The 23,778-nt window shown below is 47.3% G+C and overlaps 1 protein-coding gene across 1 annotated transcript; it reads right to left on the reverse strand.

The window, feature by feature from the left end:
- Nucleotides 1-526: 526 nt before the first annotated feature.
- Tsc1 (TSC complex subunit 1) lies at nucleotides 527-23,489 on the reverse strand. The gene is made up of 17 exons (XM_036183435.1): nucleotides 23,433-23,489; nucleotides 21,709-21,806; nucleotides 20,215-20,390; nucleotides 19,148-19,263; nucleotides 18,720-18,831; nucleotides 18,303-18,421; nucleotides 15,960-16,029; nucleotides 15,542-15,646; nucleotides 14,749-15,307; nucleotides 13,317-13,360; nucleotides 12,421-12,587; nucleotides 11,476-11,658; nucleotides 10,237-10,347; nucleotides 9,500-9,622; nucleotides 6,027-6,214; nucleotides 5,791-5,952; nucleotides 527-5,263 (listed from the first exon to the last, which is right to left on the reverse strand). Exons 1-17 carry the CDS (start codon nucleotides 23,487-23,489, stop codon nucleotides 4,750-4,752), a joined length of 2,904 nt encoding a protein of 967 aa, XP_036039328.1. The 3' UTR covers nucleotides 527-4,749.
- Between the last annotated feature and the right edge of the window lie 289 nt (nucleotides 23,490-23,778).

The raw sequence follows: 23,778 nt of genomic DNA on the forward strand, positions 1-23,778 counted from the left end.
GACAGTCAGCCTCCTGCAGTTAAGATGGGCAATGCAATAGTGATTCCAGACATGTGCTGGTGGAGGCACCACTATGCAGCTCGAACCTTGCTTACCCCACTAAGGTCCAGGCCGAGTGGTCGGGACTAGGTGGGGGAAGAATCTCAAAGTCATGTAAAGGTTATCTCCCACTCCTGCTCAATACCTGAAGGGCAGAGGGGACATCAGGGTGTCGGTGGTGATGGCAGCTGCACTGTCCCTTGGCACACCACAAACACAGCTGGCCAGAACCAGGGTAAGCTTCTGCTGGGTTCCATCAGGATGACTTGAGATGCAGACTTGAGAGGCCAAGTTGTCAGACCACTTCCTCTTCCACACACTGCTCTTTATACAGGGGCATGGGTTTAAGGAAGCTGAATTATCTGTTCCCCAGCCCAAGTCCAGCCCTGTTCCATACCACCACTCCAGACAGACTGCAGTGTCTCTGGACCATCTCATTTCACCCACAAGCCCCCAAGGCCAGTATAAAGTCTCTCCACCTCAACACTGAGGAGTGCAAAACAATAAATCTTTATTTGTTCACAGTTAAACACAAGCAACTGCCTTGACATTTCAGAACATTCTAAGGACAGCAAACCTTTGATTCCATTTACTGAGACTGTACCATGTTCCTCCTGCAGCCTGTATTTATGGCATCTGATGCAGATTGTTTGACATGCTTTTAAGGTCATAGTGGGAAAATTTAAACCTTTTGAGAAGAGGTGACTTCCACTGAACCAAAAAGTTTTTGAAAAATTTGTTTTCACTGATGGGAAAATCCACCCCCACCCCCTGCAACTCCAAGTTAGCCATATATGGTTCATCCATGATTGATTATAAAACTAAATTATGTCTTAGCAAAACCTGCTCCTCCAAAATGTGTTTTGTGGTCCAGTCTCATGGTGACCACCAAATCTTCCTAGTGCAAAAACGCCTTCCTGCCTCTGATCCAACAGAGCTAACAAATACCATCATGGCCTCTCCTTTCCAACACTGTAGGAAGTGGGGGCAGGGAGAGGGATCAGTCTAGTGAAAGACCAGCTCCAGTGGCTCAGTCAGCCTACTTATTCAGAAGTGGGTAATACTGGGGCTCTGGGAAGGGCAGGGCACTTCTTGGCCCCCATTCATTTCATTCTGAGACCAAAATTGGTCAGGGTGCAGTTTCTGTTGTAGTTGCAGCTGCTTCTCTACACTGCATTTAAAAACTCGGGGTGATATCAGAAACACTGCTCCCCTGGGCATACCAGGGACTCACAGTCTGGGAAGCTGAATGGAAACAAGGGTCACAGCAGTAGCCCAGGGACCAGTTCCCATTTTACCTACATAGACAGGCTAAACCCAAGGCAATCAGTGACTCTGCAGCAAATTGTGGGGTGAGGTGGGGAGGATGGAGGCACATGCCACGGAACTCTGGATGTGTCCAAGGACACAAACACCCTTACACTGATATATTCCCAATGTACACAGCAATGGATTTACAGCACGGGCCTTGGGGTGAAGGTGCAGCAGATGCAGGCTGCCATGAGTGTGCAGGACCACTGGGCTCTGGCTGAGGCCGACTCCATGTGGGCTGCAGTGCAAGTTGAGCCTGTACAATGCCCACCCTCTACCAGCTTGTCCACAGCGCCTCCACCCCTGCTGCTCAGGAAAGCGAGCACCTTCCTGCAGGACTTCCGTTTGTCCTTTAGTTCTTTCTGGCTTCCAGTAGTAGGTTCCTGCTGGCTGCCCTCAGCGCACCAGACTGTTGTTACACACTCCTCGATCCCCTACCTGTCAGCCTGTAGTCTACTCTCAGGTCTCTTCATCTTCAACCACTTGACTGCTAACGTTTTCTCATTCTCCTCCGAACACTAGAGCCCACATCTGCTGCAAGTGGCCCTGAGTCTGGGGCTTGTCACTTGTGGTGCCACCACCACCCAGAGAAGCACTGGCCACCGGCCACAGCAGCTTGGGGAAGAGAGGTTATTTATTTATTTTTTTTATTTTTATTTTTTTAAACCACCTGTGGCTTCCAGGGCTTTTCCTGGGTTTTGAGTTTGCTTTCTAAGGAGAGGGACTCCCTGCTAACCATGTCACATACAGTTGAAACCTTCCTCAGCTTAGTCCAGAAGAACAAACTTTCCTCCTGAAAGGGTCAGCAGAGCTAATGAGGTCAGCATTTGCCCCTGGCAGCTGTGCTGCCTGCTCCAGGGATAGAGCCTGGCTCCTCATGTTCACAGTCATGTTGCTCTTGCTCCCAAAGCAAACGCTTCCAAACTTCAGGGAGGAATGTTAGGCAGAGATTAGGCATGCTTTTTTCCTCCCCTGGGCACTGACCTGCTCCTCCACTCCAGTGGCATTGTGGTGCTGCTTCTAAAGGATTCTAGACTGCATGCATGACACACAGCCTCCAGTCTCCTTGGGTCCCTTGGGCAACCACAGAACAAACTCCAAGTGAGTCAAGGATGGAGCCATTCAACCCCAGCATTCACACATACCTACTGCTCCAATACCTTGGCCCAGGCCTGGGCTGCCTTTCAGAAGCTTCCCTCCCGACTGCTACAGCATCAGGTGACCCACTGATTCCCAGATGCTCTGTCACTGCTCTCTAAACAGAAGCCTCCACTCACTGATCCTGGAGTCCTTTGAAAAGAGCCAGTGTTTAGGCTGGGCACCTTCAAGATGACTTCAGGTCACAGTCCCCCAACCTTAGCTAGAAAAAAAATAAATAAATAAAAGCCTCAACATCTTTCTAGAACTCAAGCCACACAAGATGCTCAGGCTCTGTCATTGGGTACAGAGCACCCAGGCTGGAGGAAAGTGCTGAGGGCCCAAGCAGAGTCCGTAGATACTCCAGCCTATACCTCAGTCTACCATGCTGCTGCCTCCTCTCCCTAAACATCAGCACTTGTGCAGTCTGGAAGTTTTCTTTCTACTGTAGAGAAAAAAACCTTGGTTTTCTGGCACAGATCTTGGGGGGGCGGGTGGCAGTTGTGGTGGGACAGCTCTTAGGAGCAGTGTCTACCATTAGCTGTGAGATCTTTCTCCCAGGCTGTTCATCTACCCTTTTCTACAATGAATCAAGTGAGAGAACACTGAATTTTCCAGCTTTCCTTTTGGCAGAGCTAATGAAAAGCATGGCATCACTGAGTGTCCAGGGGCAGTGGCTGCCCTCTGCTGGTCTGAGAGTAGTCAGTGGCATGTCTTCCTGTGGGCTGGCTACAGCAAAGATATGGCCCTAACAGGTCTCCAGCCAGCACTGCCATGGTGACAAGAAGTCTCACCTTACCTAGGGATGCTAGGATATTTACTGCTACACTTAAAAAAAGACTTCACCCTTAGGCTGAAAACTTCCATATGCAGTAAGATTTCGTACCATTAGTTTCTTTTACCTTTGTTGTAGCTAAACCCTTCTGTTCTTTACATGTCAAACAGAACAGAAACCAGAAATGAAGCTCATGGCTCCTTCCCAAGTCTCTCCTCGCCTGCTCCAGAATATCAGGCAACAACTCTTACACTTCCAGCATTTATTTCAGGAGCATTGGTCGAGTTTGGGCTCTCTGCCGCCACCATGTTCTGATCAACGTCACCTCTTGTGAGCATGAGGGCAGGCGGTGGTACAGGCCACCAGCCTCCATCAACCCTCCCAGACTCTTCAGTCACTCTGCTGTTCCTAACCGAAGTGTTTGACATGAAGCTCCAGGGGAGTCTCTCCTGCAAAGTCAGAATTGGTGAAAAAAGCTCCTAGAACCTACTATGGGGAGGCATCCCCAGCCCGAGAACAATCGTCACATAAACTCTAAGGAAATTCTGACTCTTCCAAGCCTGTTTGCTGCAGAATCACAAAGCAGCTGGTAATGAGCACGTGGACAAGGGGAGGCAAACGGAATGAAGGGTGGAACCGTGGCTCAGTTGGACGGGGCCAGCCAGAGCCATGGTTCCACACATGTATGGGCATCCTGGATGCCCCTCTCAGTGCCCACTCCCTGCAGTCTGCAGATTACAGGACGACCACCTACACACACCCACAGGCAGCATGGTGCCAGCATTCAAGCAAATACCAAATAAATAAGAGGTAGAGGGGAGGGATAAGAGCTTTCCAGAGAGTAAGGCAGTATGGCATCCACAGCGCCAACTACATTATCAAAACAACTGGTATGCTCACAGAGCCTTCTAGGAAGCATATCAGAGCTGCCAAAAGAAGGCAGAGGTGAATGAACCAGTTTCTCTAGATCTGTGGCGTTAGATGCTGAACTTCAGAACCAAAAAGGAGAAAACGCTCCTGTAAAGACAGTCAACTTTCTACACCCTCCTAGAAGGGACAGAACTGGACTTACCTGCAGTGCCACTAACTACCTGGTCTACCCAAGAGCCACCCATCTATCTGCACCTCAGGAAGCAGGGTGGTGTGTTGGACCCAGATGAAATTTGGCCTCATATTGCACAGGTTCAAAGGACACAACCATTTGGTGGGAGGAAGGAAGAAAATAAAGCCACAAGGGACACATACAGGCCCCCAATTAGTACATACTGCTAGGTAAATGAAAGAGACTGGGGTGGGGTGAAGGGAAGCATCTCAATGCCAGACCCAAAAACCATCATCCCATATTCTGCCTGCTGTCAAAAGGACCTCTATCCCATTCCCACTGCACAAGCAGCCGCTCAGACCCTGGAAACAGAAAAGCCTAGAACGTGCATTCACACCTCCTGTTCTGTGCTGACAAAGACGCAAATTAACACTGACAGACCCACTCAGCTGTGCTCATGATGAGTCTCATTGTAGTCCATGATGTGGAGCTGCCCCACACTGTCCGAGTTTGGGGAAGATGGATGTGAGGCATCTAGATTCAAAGGACTCTTGCTTTCCACACTTGAGTCTTTGCCCAGTTCTGTCTTTAGGGTCTCAGAAAGGCTACTGTTGGTCATACCGTCCTCATCACACTGGCTCTCACTCTTATTACGGAACAGCTCCCGGGCCTTCATGCCCAAGAAGCTTTTGGAACTGGGAAGTGAGCCAACAGTCGTGGGGATGCTGCTGGAGGGCTCACCCACAGCGGTTTCCCACCGGCTGCTGAACCTCTGGCTCGGGGGTTTCTCTGGAGTGGAAAGCTCACTGCTGCTGCCGCTGCTGCCTCCAGTGCTTCTGCCTCCACAACTGGCCCGGGTGCCACTAGGCCTGGAGATCCTGGTCTCACCGTTGTGGCCAGAAGCCTCTTCATTATGCCCTACCAAGGAACCTGGGCAGCCGTCACTACAACAGTCAAGCCTGTAAGAGACCCAGAGGGAATGCAGTTGATAACTGTAGCACTTTTGGGGAAATGTGAAATTACACTTGCTCCCTGAACCTGGCTTGCCCATTCTTTAATTTTTTCATGTGTATGAGTGTGTGTATATGCACCATGTGTGTGCCTGATACCTGAAGAGGCCAGAAGACAGTGTCAGATTCCCTGGAACTGGAGTTACAGGTGGCTCACCTAGGTGCTGGGAACCCAACCAAGGTCCTCTTGCAAGAGCAGCCAGTGCTCTTAACCACTGAACCATCCCTCCAGCCCCTCTGCTCTGTTTGTAATAGACACAAGCAAGAGTCTCAGCTTGGAGCCCAAAAAACTGGGGTTATGCTGGATGACAGTCTGCAACGGTGACGGCAGATAATGGAGTGTGTCCAGGCGGCCACAGGACGGCTCTCTGGAAAGGACTGGGCAGAGGGCCTCTCCAAAGGCCTGCCATGCTGCCCGGCTATCTCTGGCTGCTCAGGCAGAGGCTTCCACAGAGCCCTGATGCACCTGCTCTCACCTCTCTTCCGCTGCTTCTGCTGTTTCTGCTTTGTCCTCTTCCAGTTTCCGGAGGCGGCCCTCTTTCTCCAACCTGCCGTACAAGTCTAGGATCTCCAGTTCCAACACCCGGGTGATCTTTCTCTGAGCCTCATACCTGCTCTCTGAGGCCTGCAGCTGTCCACTGAAAGACAGGGTTGGTTCACAACATGGGAGGGGCCTTACCCCTGCCACACCCCCACTTTTCATGTGAGTCACCTCGCTTGGCTCTTGACATCCTCAAGGTATTTCTTCTGTTCTACGAGAAGGTGGTCTTTCTTGGCCAGAAGAGATTCCAGTTCCAACACTCGCCTCTGTGAGGCATCCAGCCTCTGGTTCTGCTGGAGAAGGTGGCTTCTGTTCTTTTCTATTTCTTTCCGATAAGCAGTTTTCATCATTTCTACTTCCTATAAGAAGGTCTGGAGTCAGTACTTACAGATACACGACTGTGCAATGGAACTCAACAAGAAATGTCCTCGACCCTGAGAGGCACTCAGTGTCCTGACCCAAATGAGTGAGGCTGACTTCCTGCTAAGTAGGCCAGCTAGGCTTTTTGATATCTATCCCTAAGAAAACCATCTGAAACATGGAAAGTCACATTGCACAACAATCACCACAATCTGTTTACAAAAACCAAGAACCATGAGTTCCCTTAGAACTAATGTCAGGGCTCTGTGAAAGAAAGCATACATTTCCTCTGTTTGCAGGGCGCATACTGCACCAGTAAAAAGGCACAGAAGTGAACCATCGCCCACAGGATCATGCTTGTCACATGCACCAAATAAGCCACTCTGCACAGGTTAATGGCACTGGCCATCTGCCTTTTTACCCTTCCTCCCTCTTCTACCAGCAGCTGAGAGAGCAACACAAAGAGAACATGTCTGCTCAGGAAACGCAGCGTTTTCAGAGAGGGTACCTGCATAAGTTTGTCAGCCAAGTCACACAGGTGGCCTGCCTGCATCGGCAAATCCAAAGTAAGTGTAGACTGATGTGACCCCAAAAGGTAGAAAGGAGGCTTTCCTAGCAATTGTTACTGTGCTTTACACACACACACACACACGCACGCACACGCGCGCGCGTTTGACACCATGTAAGTTTTTCAAAAAGACCCTAAATGGTTAAGTTACAAGGAGGTAACCTTTCTGGAAGCCACCAAGCCTCAACGCTGACCAGTAAATCAGATGTTTCCAGAATGCAGAAGGCAGAAATGGCTGACAACATGGCCATTCCAGCTGTGCTGAACAGCTCCATGTAACAACACAGCTGACTTCTGTACCAGAAGCAGAAGTCACCCTCCACAGCTACAGAGCCCAGAAGCTGAAATTCTCCATGTTCACTGTGTGCACTGAGTGTGCCATGCTGGGTTCTTGTCATTCTCCTTGAACAATACAGTTTACCAGCGGCTCACCTAGTGTTTGCCTTACACTAGCCATGCACATGTGACCAAGAGGTACTTACAGTACATGGGAGGACTCTGGGCCAACACCATACCATCTTATGAGGAACTAACCATCTGGAGACTTGCAGGGCTCTAGAACCACCCCTGCACAGCAACAGTGACACCTGTACTTACTTATAGAGTCTCATACAAGGAATTAAAGAGCAAGCCCTGGGCATCTCAGTAACCCTCACAGCCTGTTAGATACCTGCACCTCCCCCAAGGGCCTGAACAACAGTGACCCAGATGCCCACCCAGGGGCAGATCTTGGCCTGCTCAAGGCCCTCACAGGCTAGGAACAAACAGAAAGTAAAATAGGGCCAGAAGCGTGCAGAAGGTTATAAGAAAGGTTGTTCTCACTGAGAGACACCCACCTGTAGGAGGGGATACTCGCCTCTTTCTGGGAACACCATGTGGTTGGCCTGTGAGGGCTGAACTTGGGGCACTTGGCACACCAGTGTGGCTGGCTACCTGGAGGACAAGGCTAACAGGCTAAGATGGCAGGGGAAGAAGAGTTCATACAAAGAGCCTGGCTTCCTCATGCTGGCCCAAAACTGCCACCTTGACCAACTCGGAATTCATCTGTCTCAGGAATTTCTGTCAATTGCAGCAATAAAATTGTATTGTTAAGCAAGATTGTTCATTTTGTTTTGTGATGTATAACAGACGGCATCCTGCCTAACAAGCAGGCTTCCCAATTCATAACTGTGAAATAGCTCCCAAGAGGGGAACATGGCTACTGCTAGTCTCAAGAGTCCAAGTAACAGAAGCCAGTCCAGCTATGCATCATCTCTCTGGAGGCATCAAAAAGTTGTCTCAGCAGCAGCCAGACATGGTGGCAACACCTTTTATACTAGTACATGGGAGGGAGAGACAAATGGATCTCTGTGAGTTCAAGGCTAGCCTGGTCTATGTAGTTTCAGGGCAGCCAAGGCAACATAGGCAGATCCTATCTCAAAAAACAATATGCTGGGGGCTGGAGAGATGGCTCAGAGGTTAAGAGCACTGACTGCTCTTCCAGAGGTCTTGAGTTCAATTCCCAGTACCCACATGGTGGCTCACAACCATCTGTAATGAGATCTGATTCCCTCTTCTGGCGTACAGGCAAACTTGCAGAATGAACACTGTTTATATAATAAATAAAATAAATCTTTAAAAAAACAAAAAACAATATGCCTCAGCAAGCTCTTTAGGGGTCTGATCCCCACATTCTCTTGAAACTATTCTGCTTCCAGAGTAATTCATAGTTGGAGACAGTTTCACCTTTGATACCCTCTAGCATCTGAACCGGAGGATGTAGAGCTGAGAAGTAAGAAGCAACTCTACCATGAGTTATGTCTCTTCAGTTCTTAGACAACACTGTCCACTTGGAGACCACAGATGACATTTCATAGAGCCTTGATCCAAGGGTGCTAAGGTCACTTGATGGTAGAGCAGTATCAGATCATCAGAGTATACTCTTGAAATTCCAACCCAGCTCCTTCACTAGCACTGCCCAAGGTGAACTGTATAGTGCCGCAGACACCTGTCTCAGCACACTGGCAAACACTAACCGGCCTTGATGCTGATACCAGGACTGAATGAACATCAATCGGCAGGACCGGAGTCACAAGGAAAAGGAAACAAAGCAGCATGGGTGCTGGTGCATAGCAGCCCACACACACCCTAGGTGTGCTAGGCAAAGCTGGCTGCCCCCATCTTTTCCTCCCTCCTGCAGTCACATCTCATGCTTTCACTATGTGATGACCAATGTTGGTGACTTAGGGGATATGAATCACTATGGAAACAAACCTCTGGGCCTGTCTGGAAAAGACTACTCTAGACTAGGTTGACTGAAGTGGTAGGACCAGTAATAAATATGGGTAGCACCATCCCAAGGCCAGGGTCCCAGAATGAATAAAAAGGAGGAAGTGAGATGAGCACCAATCTCCCTCTGCTTCTTGACTGTGGACACAATATGACCAGATGCCTCATACTGCTGCCACCATGCTTTCCTGCCAAGATGGACTAGACCCTCAAACTGGGAGCCAACAAACTTTTCCTTGCTTCCCTTGCTTTTTCAGGAGTTTTGTCACAGCAAAGAGAACAGTACCTGACAAATGTACCCTGGACCCTCTGCAAAGCAGCCCCACAAGGGCACATGCCTGCTGCATGCTCTCCAATGGCTGGACAGTGCTGTGTGGCTGGGTCTGGCTCTGCAGAACACAGGGCCAGGCAGTACAGTTTTGTGCCTCTCAGTGCCCTGCCCACATACCTTGGTGGTGTCAGGATGCTTGCTCTGCAGCTGCTCCAAGTAGAGCTCATTGACCTCCCCAAGCACCAGGAGCTGCCTATTCAAGAACTCCATCTGCTGCTGCACCGACTCACTATTGGAGAGCTGTCCAGATAGAAGTGAGAAAGTGCAAGTTTAGCATGGCAAAACTAGCCAACTTACAGTGACAGTGACTATGGAGGAGCACAGTGCAATGCAGGGCAGAATAAACCATCCCACTGAGGCCAGGGCTAGGGGAGAAGAAAGCACCAAGGGCAGCAGAAACACACTTGGGTTGTGGTTGTGCTCTGCATAGAAGCAACATGGCTGTATTTCACTACAGCTAGCCCAAGAACACAGGAGCAGATGCAGCTATGGGACACAGCCCCAGTGAACCCATGACACACAGATTTCATTGAATCCCTATGGGGGGTCACAGCTCAAAAGCCTTAACAAACTGTTTATACTTCATAAGCAAGGTATTAAAAAAGGGATCTAGGGTAAGTGCCTGGCTCCAGCTCAGTAGGTACTTTTGTTATAAGGGCTGTCTGTACTGAAGGGTATACTGCATCTGACAGTACCCATGCCCCCCACCCACTCACAGCCAGAAGCACCAATGTCTCAGACATTGTCAAATGTTTCCTGTGTAGAACTGTTCCCTGCTGGAGCGCCAACACAGACACACAAGTAGTCTCTCTGAGTGTCTGAAGCAAGAGTCAACAGGTGGGGTCTCATCTTACCTTCTGAGAAACCTGGCTGAGCAGCAGCTCAGTGTGGCACACCTTGTTGTTGGCCTTCTTCAGCTCTACCCGCAGTTCTGCAATCATGTTCCTGCAGTCCTCCAGCTTTGTCTACCAAAGAGAGTTGGCCATGAGGTGACAAGAGCACCTAAGGGCACAGGCAGAGCTAGGGATGCTCTCTTGTCCATTAGTATTGGACTTCTCAATTTTAAAGGAGAGATTCCTAGTCTCTTATTAAGATAAGGGTAAAAAAAAAATGGGGAAAAAACCCAAAGACCCGATCCTTACAGCTCCCAAACGGCATGTCCCAGGCCAGGAAGCCACAAAGAAATATGGCCCAAACTTTTCACTTTTTGAGGTGCCCACAGTGACATCTGTGGGACATTATGGGAACTACCAATTAGTTGGTAGAACAGTGCCATGTGCCTGTGGATAATGCCACATCCTGGCAAAGCTGGGCTTTTGGTGGCTTATGAGAAAACAGAAAGGAAATGAGGGTGTCTACTGATTCCAGGGCCAAAACACTGTGTGGGGCCAACAGGATTACATGACCTCAGCAATCATGCCTATTTAAGAGTGAATTTTAAACCATTTTAAATGTAGGTGTGTTGTTTCCAAACAGCTACTATGTCAGGAGGAATCAACCTCCCTGACTGTTCAAACCTGTTTAGAGCAACAGTTTTCAACCTGTGGGCATGACCATCGGGAAACAGATTTATGGTGTTTTTGCTTTTCGGTTTTTCAAGACAAGGTTTCTCTGTGTAGTTTTGGAGCCTGTCCTGGATCTCGCTCTGTAGATCAGGCTGGCCTCAAACTCACAGAGATTCACCTGGCCCTGGCTCTGCCTCCCGAGTGCTGGGATTAAAGGCATGCACCACCACTGCCTGGCAGGGAAACAGATTTCTGATGGTCTTAGGAATCACCAGCCATAAATTTATTTTCATTGTTATGTCATAGCTATAATTTTGCTATTGAGTGTTTCTTAAGAAACTGGAAATAAGTGGTTTCCAATGGTCATGACCCACAGGTTAAGAACCATTGGCTGAGAGGAACATTAAGTGGCTCCTTTTGGCTCCAGGGTGCCGGAACAATGAATCAAGAGAGCTGGGGAACTACTGTCCTGAGTAAGATCTATCCAACAGGAAATACACTTGTCATTTTAGAGAGCAAGCTGAATAAGGTGAGAGGACCCAGTTGATGCCATGCTTCCTCCTGCCCCGCCTGGGCAGCAGCTGATACCTGTAACTCCTGGCTCTGGTTGTAGAACTCTTCCCGGTCATGCTGCAGCTGTCTGATCTGGCTGTGCAGTTGGCTCACCATGGTGTCATGCTGTTCTTGAAGCTGACTGTATCGGGCTTGTTCTTTCTGCAGACTCACCTTCCACAACTGGATGTCTTTCTCTTGTAACTTCAACTGATCTTTCTAGCAAAGACAGAGACACCATCATTTTAGGTGATACTCAATATAGGCAGTCACACTCAAGCTTAACATGTCACCAACATTGACAGTCACACACTGCCCTGGGATTTTAATCATACATTTACAGGCCTGGTGCCTCTCTACCATCAAAAGTTTTCCAAATTCTACATGAACACATGGAACATTCCTTAAGAAACACCATGCGCGATGGCACATGCCTTTAATCCCAGCACTCAGGAGGCAGAGCCAGGCAGATCTCTGTGAGTTCGAGGCCAGCCTGGTCTATAGTGTGAGTTTCAGGACTATATATAGAGACCCTATCTCAAACAAACACCTCCCCCCACCCCCATCCCCCACAAAAAAACAAACAAACAAAACCCCCAAAAGGCTTAAGGTAAAATCCACCATCCAAAGTCCAGGTCTGGTTGACTTTATACTCATGACATCAAACACCTTCAGTTCTGTGCCATGTAACAGCTTACCAGCAGGAAAACCAAAACTACACTGGACCTTCACATTCATGGCCAATGACAAGTAGTCACAAAAAGTCACTTGCTCTCATGGTTCCTGAGAGCTTAAGAGGAGTTCTGAGACCCAGCTGGGCACCCCTCGACCTCATAGGCTAAATGGCTTGCCCTCAGCCATTAGAGCAGAGCTGGGACTAACAAAGGCTGTCCTTATTTGGCAGCTGCTCTCTCTAAGCCATCCCATGGATGGCTACCCCACCCCCCCACCCACCCCCCACCCCCACCCCCCGCCACTCACCATTGCCGCGTTGTGCTCCTCCAGAGCCGCTGCTCTGATCACCTTGCGCAGGAGCCTTCTGTTCCTAAGGGCGTGCTGCTGCCGCTTGAACCGCTCGTACAGCAGCTGGTTGTGCAGTAAAAGCAGCTGGTCTCGGAGGGTGCGGATCTCATCTGAGGGAGGAGAGCCTGATTTTAAAGCAGAGGGAAGGTGGCAGAAAGGCCTTTTACACACAGTTTCAACAAGGGCCTCCCATGCGCCTCACTAAGAAATATAGTTCTTGGGGTCTTGGAAGACAGCTCAGTCCATGAAGTGCTTGCTCTGGTTTGAGATCCAAACCCATGGAAAAGAGTTAGGCACCATAGTTGTGCCCCTAATCCCAGCACCGGGGAAGCAAAGACAGGCAGATCCTTGGGGCTCACTAGCCAGCCAGCCTTGGTACATTAGCAAGCTCTAGGCCAGTGAGAGACCCTGTCTCCATCCCTGTGTACACATAATTCTGACACTACCCAATCAGTGTTCCCAGTACCGCCATTCTTAAGAGACGGAAGAATCTTCTACTTGTCTTCCCTGTAAAGCATCCAAATGTGGCATCAAAGGAGGGCTCCTGAGGTAGGAAAACCTGATCATGGAGTTATTTCTGGCCCCCTTTCTGTCTGCCACAGGTCCCTCACTGCTGTGCTTCCCAGGGAGACTTCCCAGCACATTCCTACCAAGTAGACCTTCTCTAGGAAACCTGGTGCTTACTTTCTCACTGAACTTCCAAGTTCACAGTTCTTGCCACTCCTTAAAAACAAGAAGCACTGACTCTGCAACACTTGGGGAAGAGGAGCCAAAAGGAGCCCTTCCTGAGGGCACCCTTCAGAGACAGAAAAAGGATGAGTGGGGCTGGATGTGTGCTGAAGCAACAACTTTACCTCCAAAGTGGGTCCAGTCAACAGATTTGCTGGGTAAGGACAACCTAGGAAAAGATTTTATAATAAGTTACTGATCTGACCCAGAAAACATGAATCTGGACTTTTTGTTGTTGGTGGTAGTGTTTTGTGAAAGTCTCATGCAACCCAGGCTGGCTTTGAACTTGCTATGTAGCCAAGGATGATGTTGAACTTCTGATCCTCCTGCCTCCATCTCCCAAGTGCTGGGACTGCAGGCATGGGCCACCATGCCCTATTTGATATGGTGTTGGTCATCAAATGAAGGGCTTTATGAATGCTAGGCAAGCACTCTACCAACTGAGCTACATCCTCAGCAGAAAATATGGACTTTTAGCTGTAGCAAGGTTAGCTCACATTCTTGTAGTCAGAACCTGCAGTGACTTAGAACTTTCATACTCCAAGTCTACAGCTGAGCTGGAAAGGAGTTTTGGTGGCTGGGAATGGGTAGGCAGTCCACTGCATATAACTAAATCTCAGCCTAAGCACCGAGCTCCCTGGCTTAGTGGCTGTGCCACTGGATCTGCTGTCCAACCACCCTTTGCTGGAAAACATGGAGCCCTACTCCCGCCCTCTCTAAGCAGACACACAGAGTCGCTCTCCTTGGATAAGCTACTGTCACCCTGTTAAGATAGATGCAAGTCATTTACCCGACTCTAATACACACAATTTCATTTTATAAATGGTGTTTTAAACACTGGAATTCTTGTCAAATTCCACCTTAGGGTATTATATAGAAGAAAGGTAAAAACTAGCCAGGTATGGGGGTACAACCTGATAATCTCAGCTCTTGGAAGACTATGGTAGGAAGATCATAAATTCCAGACTAGCCTGGGCTACATAGTAAGACCCTGTCTCAAAATAAACAAACAAAAGATTAAACTAACATTTCCCAAGAACTAGTGGCAAAAGGGTCAAACCCAACTTAGTCGGTTAATTCTTTCTCTTTCCTTGGAATCCTGACAGGGTTTAAAAAAAAAGATGGAAAGCTGCCTCAACTTTGCCACCTGAGCCTGTAGAGAACACTGATAATCTCATCTTTACCAACACTGTAAGAGAAGACAGAAACCTCTAACTGGAGGACATTCTGAAATCCAGTATTCCTTAACTCTGAGCTATTACAACCTCATTTTTAATGTCTGCTTTTCAGAGAACATATATGCAAAACACCCACTGGAGCATCCACACAGAACAGAGGCACAAAATGACCTGTATTGGAGACTTATTTACAAATGGACACTGTCTATCTCACAGATCATGCAGGCACAAGTGCCCATGCTCTAGACATGGAAAAGCAACAGAATAAAAGACATCTAAGAAAACACAAGAGAACCAACTGCCTCAGGTACAAGGGGTAGTCTTGCTCTGTCCTCATGGTCCTGTGCTGTCTAGAAACAACAACAGGGCCCAGGCTTACTTGCTCAGCTCCTTGCTGTGCGCGTCTGCTCCCTGCTCTATCAGTCTGTCCAGTACTTCCATTGGGGAGGTAGAGGGCACACAGTCTTCCTCAGGGTTCCCTTTCACTTTCTTCAACAGCTCCTCAGTCTTCTTGCTGACAAAGTGACAGGCAGTCTTTGGCAAGGCCACCTCAAAGAGATGATCATATGGAGGAGGCTGCCCACTTCCAAAGCTCACTCCCCTCTGAGGTGGAATTTTGCAAGGGCTAGGAGTGAGGATATTGGTTTCCAGAGAAGTCTGGCGATCCCTGTCCCCAGCGGGACTGGCATCAGCACTACCAGAGGGTGGGTCTATAGGGGTAAAGGCTTGCTTTGGTGTGTCAGGCCCATGCTTGTCCAGGGAGGAGTGCAAAGGCTCAGGGTTCATGCTGGAGCCCTGAGTCCCAGAGGCTGTCGAATGAGTCTTCCGCTGAGAACCAGAGAGACTGTCTCGGTAGAAGGGAGAGTCAAAGCCCCCTCGAGGAACTACAGGATCCGCCTCTGCAGTGGTGATCTCAGAAAGCTCTTTAGATATCGCAGCTGAAATGAGGGTGGGGAAACAAGGGGACCTGTAAACACTCAACCAGGCAAACGGGCTTGGGTTTGTGTACTACAGGGGAATTAAAGCAGGCAATCCTTTCCCTGGACATGCTAGAACATCACTTTTCACCCCAACACAGAAAGCCTAGCAAGCTCGTGAGTTACGACTCTAGAGCCCAGTTCCAAGACAGAAGCGGGACACTTTCGTCACCTGTAGCAACCCACACATATTACCTTCTTCCTTATCTTTCTCAATACTGTCTTCCTCAGAAGCCAGGTCACCTAGAAATTCTGACAGATTCCCTAGAGTAACGGAACCTTTGCTTGCAGGTGGATCCTCTGCAGAGAGACAGAGACAATTCAGGTCAACTTGGCTAACTCTTGCAAGCACAAAACTGCCACACTGCACACACATACACAACAGTTCTTCCAGATGAGCAGACTAAGTTGGGACCACTACAAAAGATAGAGAACGTACACATCATTTACAAAGGTTTCAAACCCAACCCCACAAAAACGGCATTGTTTCGTGTGTTCAGGAGTCGGTATCAGTGCTCCTCCACAGCACCCTTCTTCTATCTAGCTTAGCTTTGAAACTATAGAGTTCAATACAAAGAGACAAGCTAGGTCCATCATTACCCAAGGGGTTTACCTGGTCCTCGGTCATTTAGGAGATACTGCTGTCTCTGCAGGGAAGGCCTTGAGGAATCTGTTCTTTCTTCCTGAAAATGGAAGCACACAGTGAAAATGCTGGGCATGTCCTGTGGCCCACAGTAACGGAGTTTAAAGGTTAGTCCAGTGAATTGGTTGACTTCAGAATCCCTTCAGAATCTTACAAAATGTAAAGAATTGAAACTGGAAGAATGGCTCAGTGGTTAAGAGTACTGGCTCCTCTTTCAGAGGACCCAAGTTCAATCCCCAGCACCCACATGATAGCTCACAACCATCTGCAACTCTACTCCCTGAATTATATATAAGTGTCTGATGCCTTCTTCTGACTTCTGCGGGCACCAGGCACACAACACTCATACACATAAATTACCCATCTATGTCTGTCTGTCTGTCTGTCTGTCTGTCTGTCTATCTATCTATCTATCTATCTATGTGCATGTGTGTCAGTCTCAGGAGCCTCTTCTATCTGTGAGGTTAAATTTACCAAATGTTTAATCTGAAATTAAAACAGAAATTACAGGAAACTTATTAACTTAAAAATACACCAATTTCATGTTAATGCATACAGCATACTTTTATGAAAAAAACCCTGCATTTTCTAAGACAATAATTATTTAGAACTGCTACATTTTTGCAATCTCTTTTAATAATTTTGTTTAATGAAATCCAGTTGAATTTGCCTACATTCTACTCTTGATATGCTTCTGTGTGTTACTTTGTCTGAAATATAAGAATACTGGGGTCCTTACAGATATATAAAAGTAAAGTGTATATTACATCTTATGGTTTCTAAACATAGTTACAGTGTGGGATCCAAAACCACACAAACTCTTCTTACTGTGTGCACATGTCCGGGTGCTCACAGAGGCCAGAGGAGAATGTGAGGGTCCTGTGTTATCACTCTCTGCTATATTCCCTTGAGACAGGGTCTCTCACTGAGCTGGGATGGTAGCCAGCAAGCCCCAGTGATCCTCCTGCCTTTAACAGCAGGGCTTGGGGATACAGGCTTACTTAGCAACACTTGACTTTCTACATGGGTACTGGAACCAGAGCTCAGATCTTCAGTGCTTGCACAATCAGCACTGACGGCAGGTACAAGATTTTTGTTTTTGGAGACAGTATTTCCCTAAGTAGCCCTGGCTATCCTGGAACTATGTAAACCAGGCTGATCCACTTGTCTCTTCCTCCCGAGTGCTGGGATTAAAGGTGTGCTCCACCATACCTGGCCAGGTTGTTTGTTGGTTTGTAGACAGGATCTATGTAGCACTGGATAACCTAGAGCCTGCTATGTAGACCAGGCTGGCCTCGAACTCACAGAGATCCACTTGCTTCTGCCTCCCAAATGCTGTAACTAAAGGCATGCACCACCATGCCAGGCCCTAGGCACAAGCTTTCTAATGACCTATTTTCACTTGCAAGTTGGATTTTATTCTTGGCTATAAATTACTATCAGCTGTTTACCTTGAAGTGACAGACCTGGCTCATCATTTAAGAAACTGTTACAGGTAGGGAAGAAGAAAATGTGAGCAAAGTACATGTAAGTTTGAAAATGTCATAATGAAATCCATTAGCCTGTACTGAATCTGAAAAAAAATCAATTGAAAAGAAATTTCCTGCTAAATATTCAGGCCTGAATAAACCATCTGTCAGTCACTTGTCTTTCCAATAAATCATGTTCCTAGAAAAAAAAGCAGCTAGTTCAGCTCCAACTTAAACAGCTACAAGGCAGGACTTCCCTCATCTTGCAGTGTGCAATAAAACATGCTTTGAGGACACTTCTTATTTTGTTCATTTGCTTGCTCTTTTGAGACAGGTCTCACTGTAACTGTACTGGCCTTGAACTCACAATCCTCCTGCCTCAGCCTCTGGAGCCTGGATCAAATGTGTGCCACAATACCCAGCTACATTCCCTAAAGGTATATATGTAATTTCAAGGCCCAGATTTAATGAACACTCATCATTTCTGCTTCTTGGTGTAGAATATGCTTTTCCCTCCCCTTTCCTATTTCTAAGCTGAAAAATATGTTGAGAGTCTGGTCTCTAACTTGGTCTGTGCTAAGGAGTCAGCATCCTACTACTTGTCTGTACTGTCAATGCCATGGGAAGGGCACACAGCAGTCAATGTTGATTTGAAAGTTGTTCTAAACCCTGAGCCTGAAAGGCTTTTGGGGTCCTGGGGTTGGCAGGTCACACCTTAAGAGCGATGGCATCTATTTTCAGTTAGTATGATCCAGTTCTATCGCATCTGGGATCAGGGTGGTACTTGGCATAATTAGGCTTCACAAGGCGAGATGTACACTGATATCTCTGGCCTGCCACTCACCTTCCGGGGGTGTGTGGCCGTGGCCTGCAAGGCTGGCCCATGCACACAGTCGTCTGGAGGACAGGGTGGGGCTGGAGGAGGAGAGGTTGCTGGGGTTCCCAAAGGAGTTCCTTTTCCACCTGCTCAGAGACAAGGATAGTACATAGAAAGGCTGAGCCAAATATCAGAAAGGCCATTGTTTCCCCAACACTGTTATCACTACAAATGCAGCTGTCCAGTTAACTTCCTGAAATCCAGATCAGCCTCAGCATCTATCTGTCTATCTCTTTATTTTACTCATTCTGAAAAGCCCAGAAACGTATATTGAGTTTCAAAAACAAGTTTATTACTGCTAAATGGCCTCCAATGTCACTATGAATTCCTGTCACAAAACACAGGCCCAAACCAACCAATCAAGTACAACTAAGAACCACATACCAGTGGTACCAAAGGCTTTACTGTAGGGGTGTGACAAATCCGGTGGGACATTTCCAGGAGACGTAGGAGGAGTGGTCATCCCACAGACCACAGATGGGCTCCAGAGAGTAGCCTAGAAACCAATAAAGTCATCAGCATGAGCAGGTGAGCACTGCATCCTGCACAGATTTCTAGGCAATTCAGTTTAGATGCAGTCTTTTCAAATATAAGCTGCATGTTGTGAAATCTTTACCACGAGACAAGCTGCATTTCAAGTGTTTGGACTCCAAGGTGCCCATGTGGTGACAATGGCTTTTCTCTGCTATCATGGGCTCTTAAAGGGCGCTCCTGAAACTCACAGGGTGCCATTTCCCCACCACATATTAACTCCTGACCAATGGCCAAGTTCACCAGGAGGCACAGGGAAGGCACACTGAGTGGCACCGTACTTGCAGCGGCTCAGGTAACAGCCTTGTTGATGGGGAACTCAGACTCTGAGGTAGCTGCCCAGCTGGACTGAACAACATCAGCCGAGAGGTGGAGGAAGGGGTGGAAGTAGCGCCCCCTGAAATGAAAGGGAAGGAGGCAGGGGTGAGTATGGGGTGCCAAGTCATTCTGATAAATCACCACAATCCTCTAGATCACCTGATAACACTCAATTCTCTATTTAAAATCACTATGGGCAGCCGGCCAGATTGTGGCACATGCTTTTAATCCCAGCACTCAGGAGGCAGAGGCAGGTGGCTCTCTGAGTTTGAGGCCAGCCTGGTCTACAGAGCGAGTTCCAGGACAGCCAGAACTACATAGAGAAGCCTTGTCTCAAAAAAACAAACAAATAGATAAACAAAATTCCTAGAGGCTTGGGCATCCTTGGGATTAAACTAACATTTAAATATTCTTGTGGGTTGTTTGTTTGTTTGTAGACAGGGCTTCACTGTATACCAGACTGGCCTTGAACTCAGAGATCCACTGCCTCCGTCTTCTGAGTGTTGGGATTAAAGGTATGCACCACCATATCCAGCCTTCAAAGATTCTTTAGATGCCCTTTGGAAGTTAAAGATCAGACAGGTCTGACTCTAGCTTAACAGGATAATTTAAAAGGCTCACCATGTCTGACTGCCTGATGTGCAGCCTCCATTCCAGCTAAATCCAGGATCTGCTGTGAACCCTGACTCTCAGAGTACATCAATCTATAGTCTGTGGGTTCCCACTAAAGATGAGTCCCCCTCATACACAGAGACCAGACATAAGCACTTGGACCTCACTGTCTTAGGGGCTGAGACTAGTCTGGGGATCTGTTATGTTATTATATGAGAGACTGAGAAGAGTTAAGCTTTAAGGATAGAAAATTATTTAAGTAAAATAGAGGTAAATTCTAATTTAAAATATTCTTGGAGAAGTCCTTAGGTAGCAAAAGAAGTCTTACTTTAGGAAGAGCACTAAGAGCAAAAATAAAAACAATGCTTTCCTGATCAGGATGACAGTGCAAACAGAGAGGATCAAAGTTACTTTTTACCATAGCTATTCTGTGTGTCCACGTAAGGGCTGGCGGTGGCATCAGCTGAACGGTGAGAGAAGCAGACAGAGAGCTGGTGAGACACAGAATAGCCATCTTCATACGAGGCTTCTGTAGGGTCCAGAGAAATTTTGGCACACTCTATTACAACATCGTGAGTTTCTAAAGTCTTCCACCTAGAAAAGGCAACACAAGTCAAGAAAGGCATGCACTAATCCACCTAACCACATCAGTTAAATTCTCAAGAGCCCAACTCGGTGCCGGCCACTGGGCTGTGATTAGCAAAACATGAGGCACAACCATGCCAACCCAGGTAGGAATAGCACTAGTATAAAAACTAGCCATCCACCTCACAAAATACCTCCCCTAGTTAAAATGGTTTCATGAAGGAAAAATGTCACCAACAACAATGAAGACTAGCCTCTTAGACTACACAGATAGCTGTGGGGATGTGTGCTTTGAAGCAAAGGGAAGCAGGGAATGGCAGGAGCTGAAAGCACTAAGCAGCTGGGCTGACCTGAGGTCTCCTGCCAAAGCCTCTGGGTTCTTCTAATACATCCCTGGACCATAAATACTGTGCAACCAATTAAGACCAAAGGACATGTAAAGCGCGTTAAAGAGTTTCTGCAGTGGGAGCCTTACGCCCGCACACCTCCAATTAGTCCTACAGAAACACAGGGAGGGGATAATGCTGAGCCATAGCATGGCTTTGACAGGAATAAGGCCAGTCAAAGAGAACCGTCCTCCAGCAGAGTGGTCAGCACAACATTGGGAGAGCAAGCTTTCAACAGACCAGTGGTTGCCAGAGGCCATGGAAACCTTCACTGTGGATACAACTGTTGTCAAAACTTAACAAAAGTAATTTTATTGTATATAAACCATACACATTACTAAAACTGATTTTAAAAATCATGTTTTCAAATACTGAAGGACTCTCATCATCTTTTTGTTTGTTTGTTTTCAATTTTATGTTTTTTGACTCAGGGTCTTACTCTGTGATTCTGGCTCCACTGAAACTCACTCTGTAACCAAGGCTGTCCTTGAATTTGTGGCAATTCCAAGTGCTAGGATACACCTGACTGGAATATAATCTCTTTTTAAAAGATTTCTTTTTCATTTTATGTATTTACTTGGGGGCAGGGGAAAGCCACAGCAAGACATGTGGAGATTGGAGGGTAGCTTATGGAAGTCAGTTCTTTCCTTCAACCACGTGAGTCATATGGAGTGAACAGGTCATCAGGCTTAGCAACAGACACCTTAAAACCAACGTGCCATCTCATCACTTTAGACTATCTTAAATGAGAAGAAAATACAAAGCTGTTGTTCTGTTTAGTGCCCACAATAGACTGGTAGTATTAAGTATTGAGATTCAAAGAACTAGAGGGGCTGGGAAATAATGCAGCAGGTAAAAGCATTTACCCCTCAAGTAAGCCTGACAGACCTGAGTTTGATCCCTGGTACCCACATAAAAAGCCAGATGTGGTGGCACTCAACTGTAATCCCCGCAGTCCTACAGCAAGATGGCAGATATAGACAGGAGAATCAGCCAGAAGCTCCAGTGCCAGTGGACTGCAGGGACAGAAACAAAGACCCTGCCTCAAAAACAGAGAGAACTGACCCCTGAAAAGTTGCCCTCTGACCTCCACCCTTCCGCCACACACACACACACACACACACACACACACACACACACACACACACACACACACACTAAAGGCTGGGCTGTAGCTCTGTCATAGATGCTTGCCCAACATCTGCAAGGCCTGTGTTAAATCTCCAGCACCACAAAACCCTGGAGTTAACAGGCAATTTTCACTCTCTTAGTTTCTTCTTTTATCTCTTCTGGATCTGCCAAATGTTCTACAAATCCCAAACCAACAGAACACTTAGACTGTGCACACTCCCCAAGCATCAACTTGCTCTTAGGACACATGGCTTTACTGTCTGTGGCTTCAAGTTCATGGTCATTCTGACAGGACTCTTGTCCTCTATGGAGGTCCATCCCAACCTCATTTTTCTCCAGGGTACTTTTGAGCAGGAGCAGCAGGAAATATTAGATAGAAGTATAGAGGGGAGAGAAACAGATAGAAAATACAGGATAGCCTCGGGAGGGCCTGGATCCTAATCCATCAGACCCTGTGTCTGCTGAAGGGCTTTTAAAAGGAATGCCAAGGGGTAGAGCAAAAGACCTCCACCAGCACAGCCAAGTGCAACCATCTCAGACTACTGCATTCAGGCCCGTGGTCCAATCAATCATCCTCTCTATGCAGACCTGCTGGGTAAAGAAAATCTAAATGCGCTCTAGCAGTCCTCTGTCTGTGTTTACAGGGAGGAAGGCAACAGCACAAAGGACATTGTGTGGGTTCGCCTAACAACACATGTTATCTACACACACTTATGGAATGCCTGTTCATTCTCATGTGCTGAAAATGTGGTATTAGGGGCTGGGGAGATGGCTCAGAAATTAAGAGCACTGGCTGCTCTTCCAGAGGTTCTGAGTTCAATTCCCAGCACCCACATGGTGGCTCACAACCATTTACAATGAGATCTGGTGCCCTCTTCTGGCATGCAGGCATACATGTAGGGAAAACACTGTGTACATAATAAATAAAGCTTAATTTTTTTTTTTTTTAATGTGGTGTTAAATACAAAGGAGGGGATGTGCAGCACATGGCCAGAGCACAAGGCAGCTTTCCTGAGTGGCAAGTATTTCAAGCTTTGTCCCTTGGGTACTGGCTGCTATAGACATGTATATGGGGGTGGGGGAGCTCCTCTTTCCAAACCCTCAGCATGACTAGAAAGTGATTAAATGAGGAGTCAAGACACATCTGCACAGATAAATTTCAGTAAAGGAAATAAGATTCCTTTAAAAAAAAAAAAAGAAAGAAAGAAAAAAAGAAATACATGGCTGGCAGGATGACTCAGCAGGTAGACATCAGAGGCCAATCCTGACTGCCCAAGTTCAAACCCTGAACCTACATACAGGTAGAAGAAGAAAATTACTCCACTAAGCTGTCCTCTCCTCCACACACATGCATGTACACACAATAAGTAAGTAGACATAACTAAAAGAGGATTACATTAGATGTTCTGCTGGTTTTTGAAGTGCTGAGGATTGAACGCTGAGTACTGCACATGCTGGGCAAGACTCCAGCTGAGTACTTTACAATCCTTTGTGTGTAGTAGAGTGTACCCGGAGAGTTCAGAGGACAGCTTACGGGGCTGGCGCTCTTCTTCCGCCGTGCGGCTTCACGTCCCTTTAGCCGCTGAGCCATCTCACTGGCTCTAAATGTTTTATTTTAGTTCAAGCAAAACTCCATTGTATTTCCTTGATACTTAAATAGACTTTTAAAAAAATCTTGTTTTCAGTTCTTATGAGACAAGGTTTCTCTGTGTAGCCACGGCTGGCCTCGAACTCAGTCCCACTTGCTTCTGCCTCCCCAGTGCTGAGAGTAAAGACATACACCACCACAGCAGGCTTAAATAGACTGTTTCTACTTTAATGTCTCTGAAATTGCAAACTATAATCTTAACAGCTACTCACTTGTTTATTTGGTATCCCTT

The sequence above is a fragment of the Onychomys torridus genome, chromosome 4 (assembly GCF_903995425.1).
Source record: "Onychomys torridus chromosome 4, mOncTor1.1, whole genome shotgun sequence".
Classification (NCBI taxonomy): domain Eukaryota; kingdom Metazoa; phylum Chordata; class Mammalia; order Rodentia; family Cricetidae; genus Onychomys; species Onychomys torridus.

What these genes read in the sequence shown, in the direction of transcription:
- Tsc1 (XM_036183435.1), bottom strand. Translation starts at nt 23,489, where the DNA reads ATGGCTCAGCGGCTAAAGGGACGTGAAGCCGCACGGCGGAAGAAGAGC. An exon ending in TGTTACCTGAGCCGCTGCAA is followed by an intron (nt 18,832 to 19,147) that starts GTACGGTGCCAC and finishes ATTGGTTTCTAG; the next exon opens with GCTACTCTCTGGAGCCCATC. An exon ending in AGCATCCTGACACCACCAAG is followed by an intron (nt 6,215 to 9,499) that starts GTATGTGGGCAG and finishes ACCTTCTTATAG; the next exon opens with GAAGTAGAAATGATGAAAAC.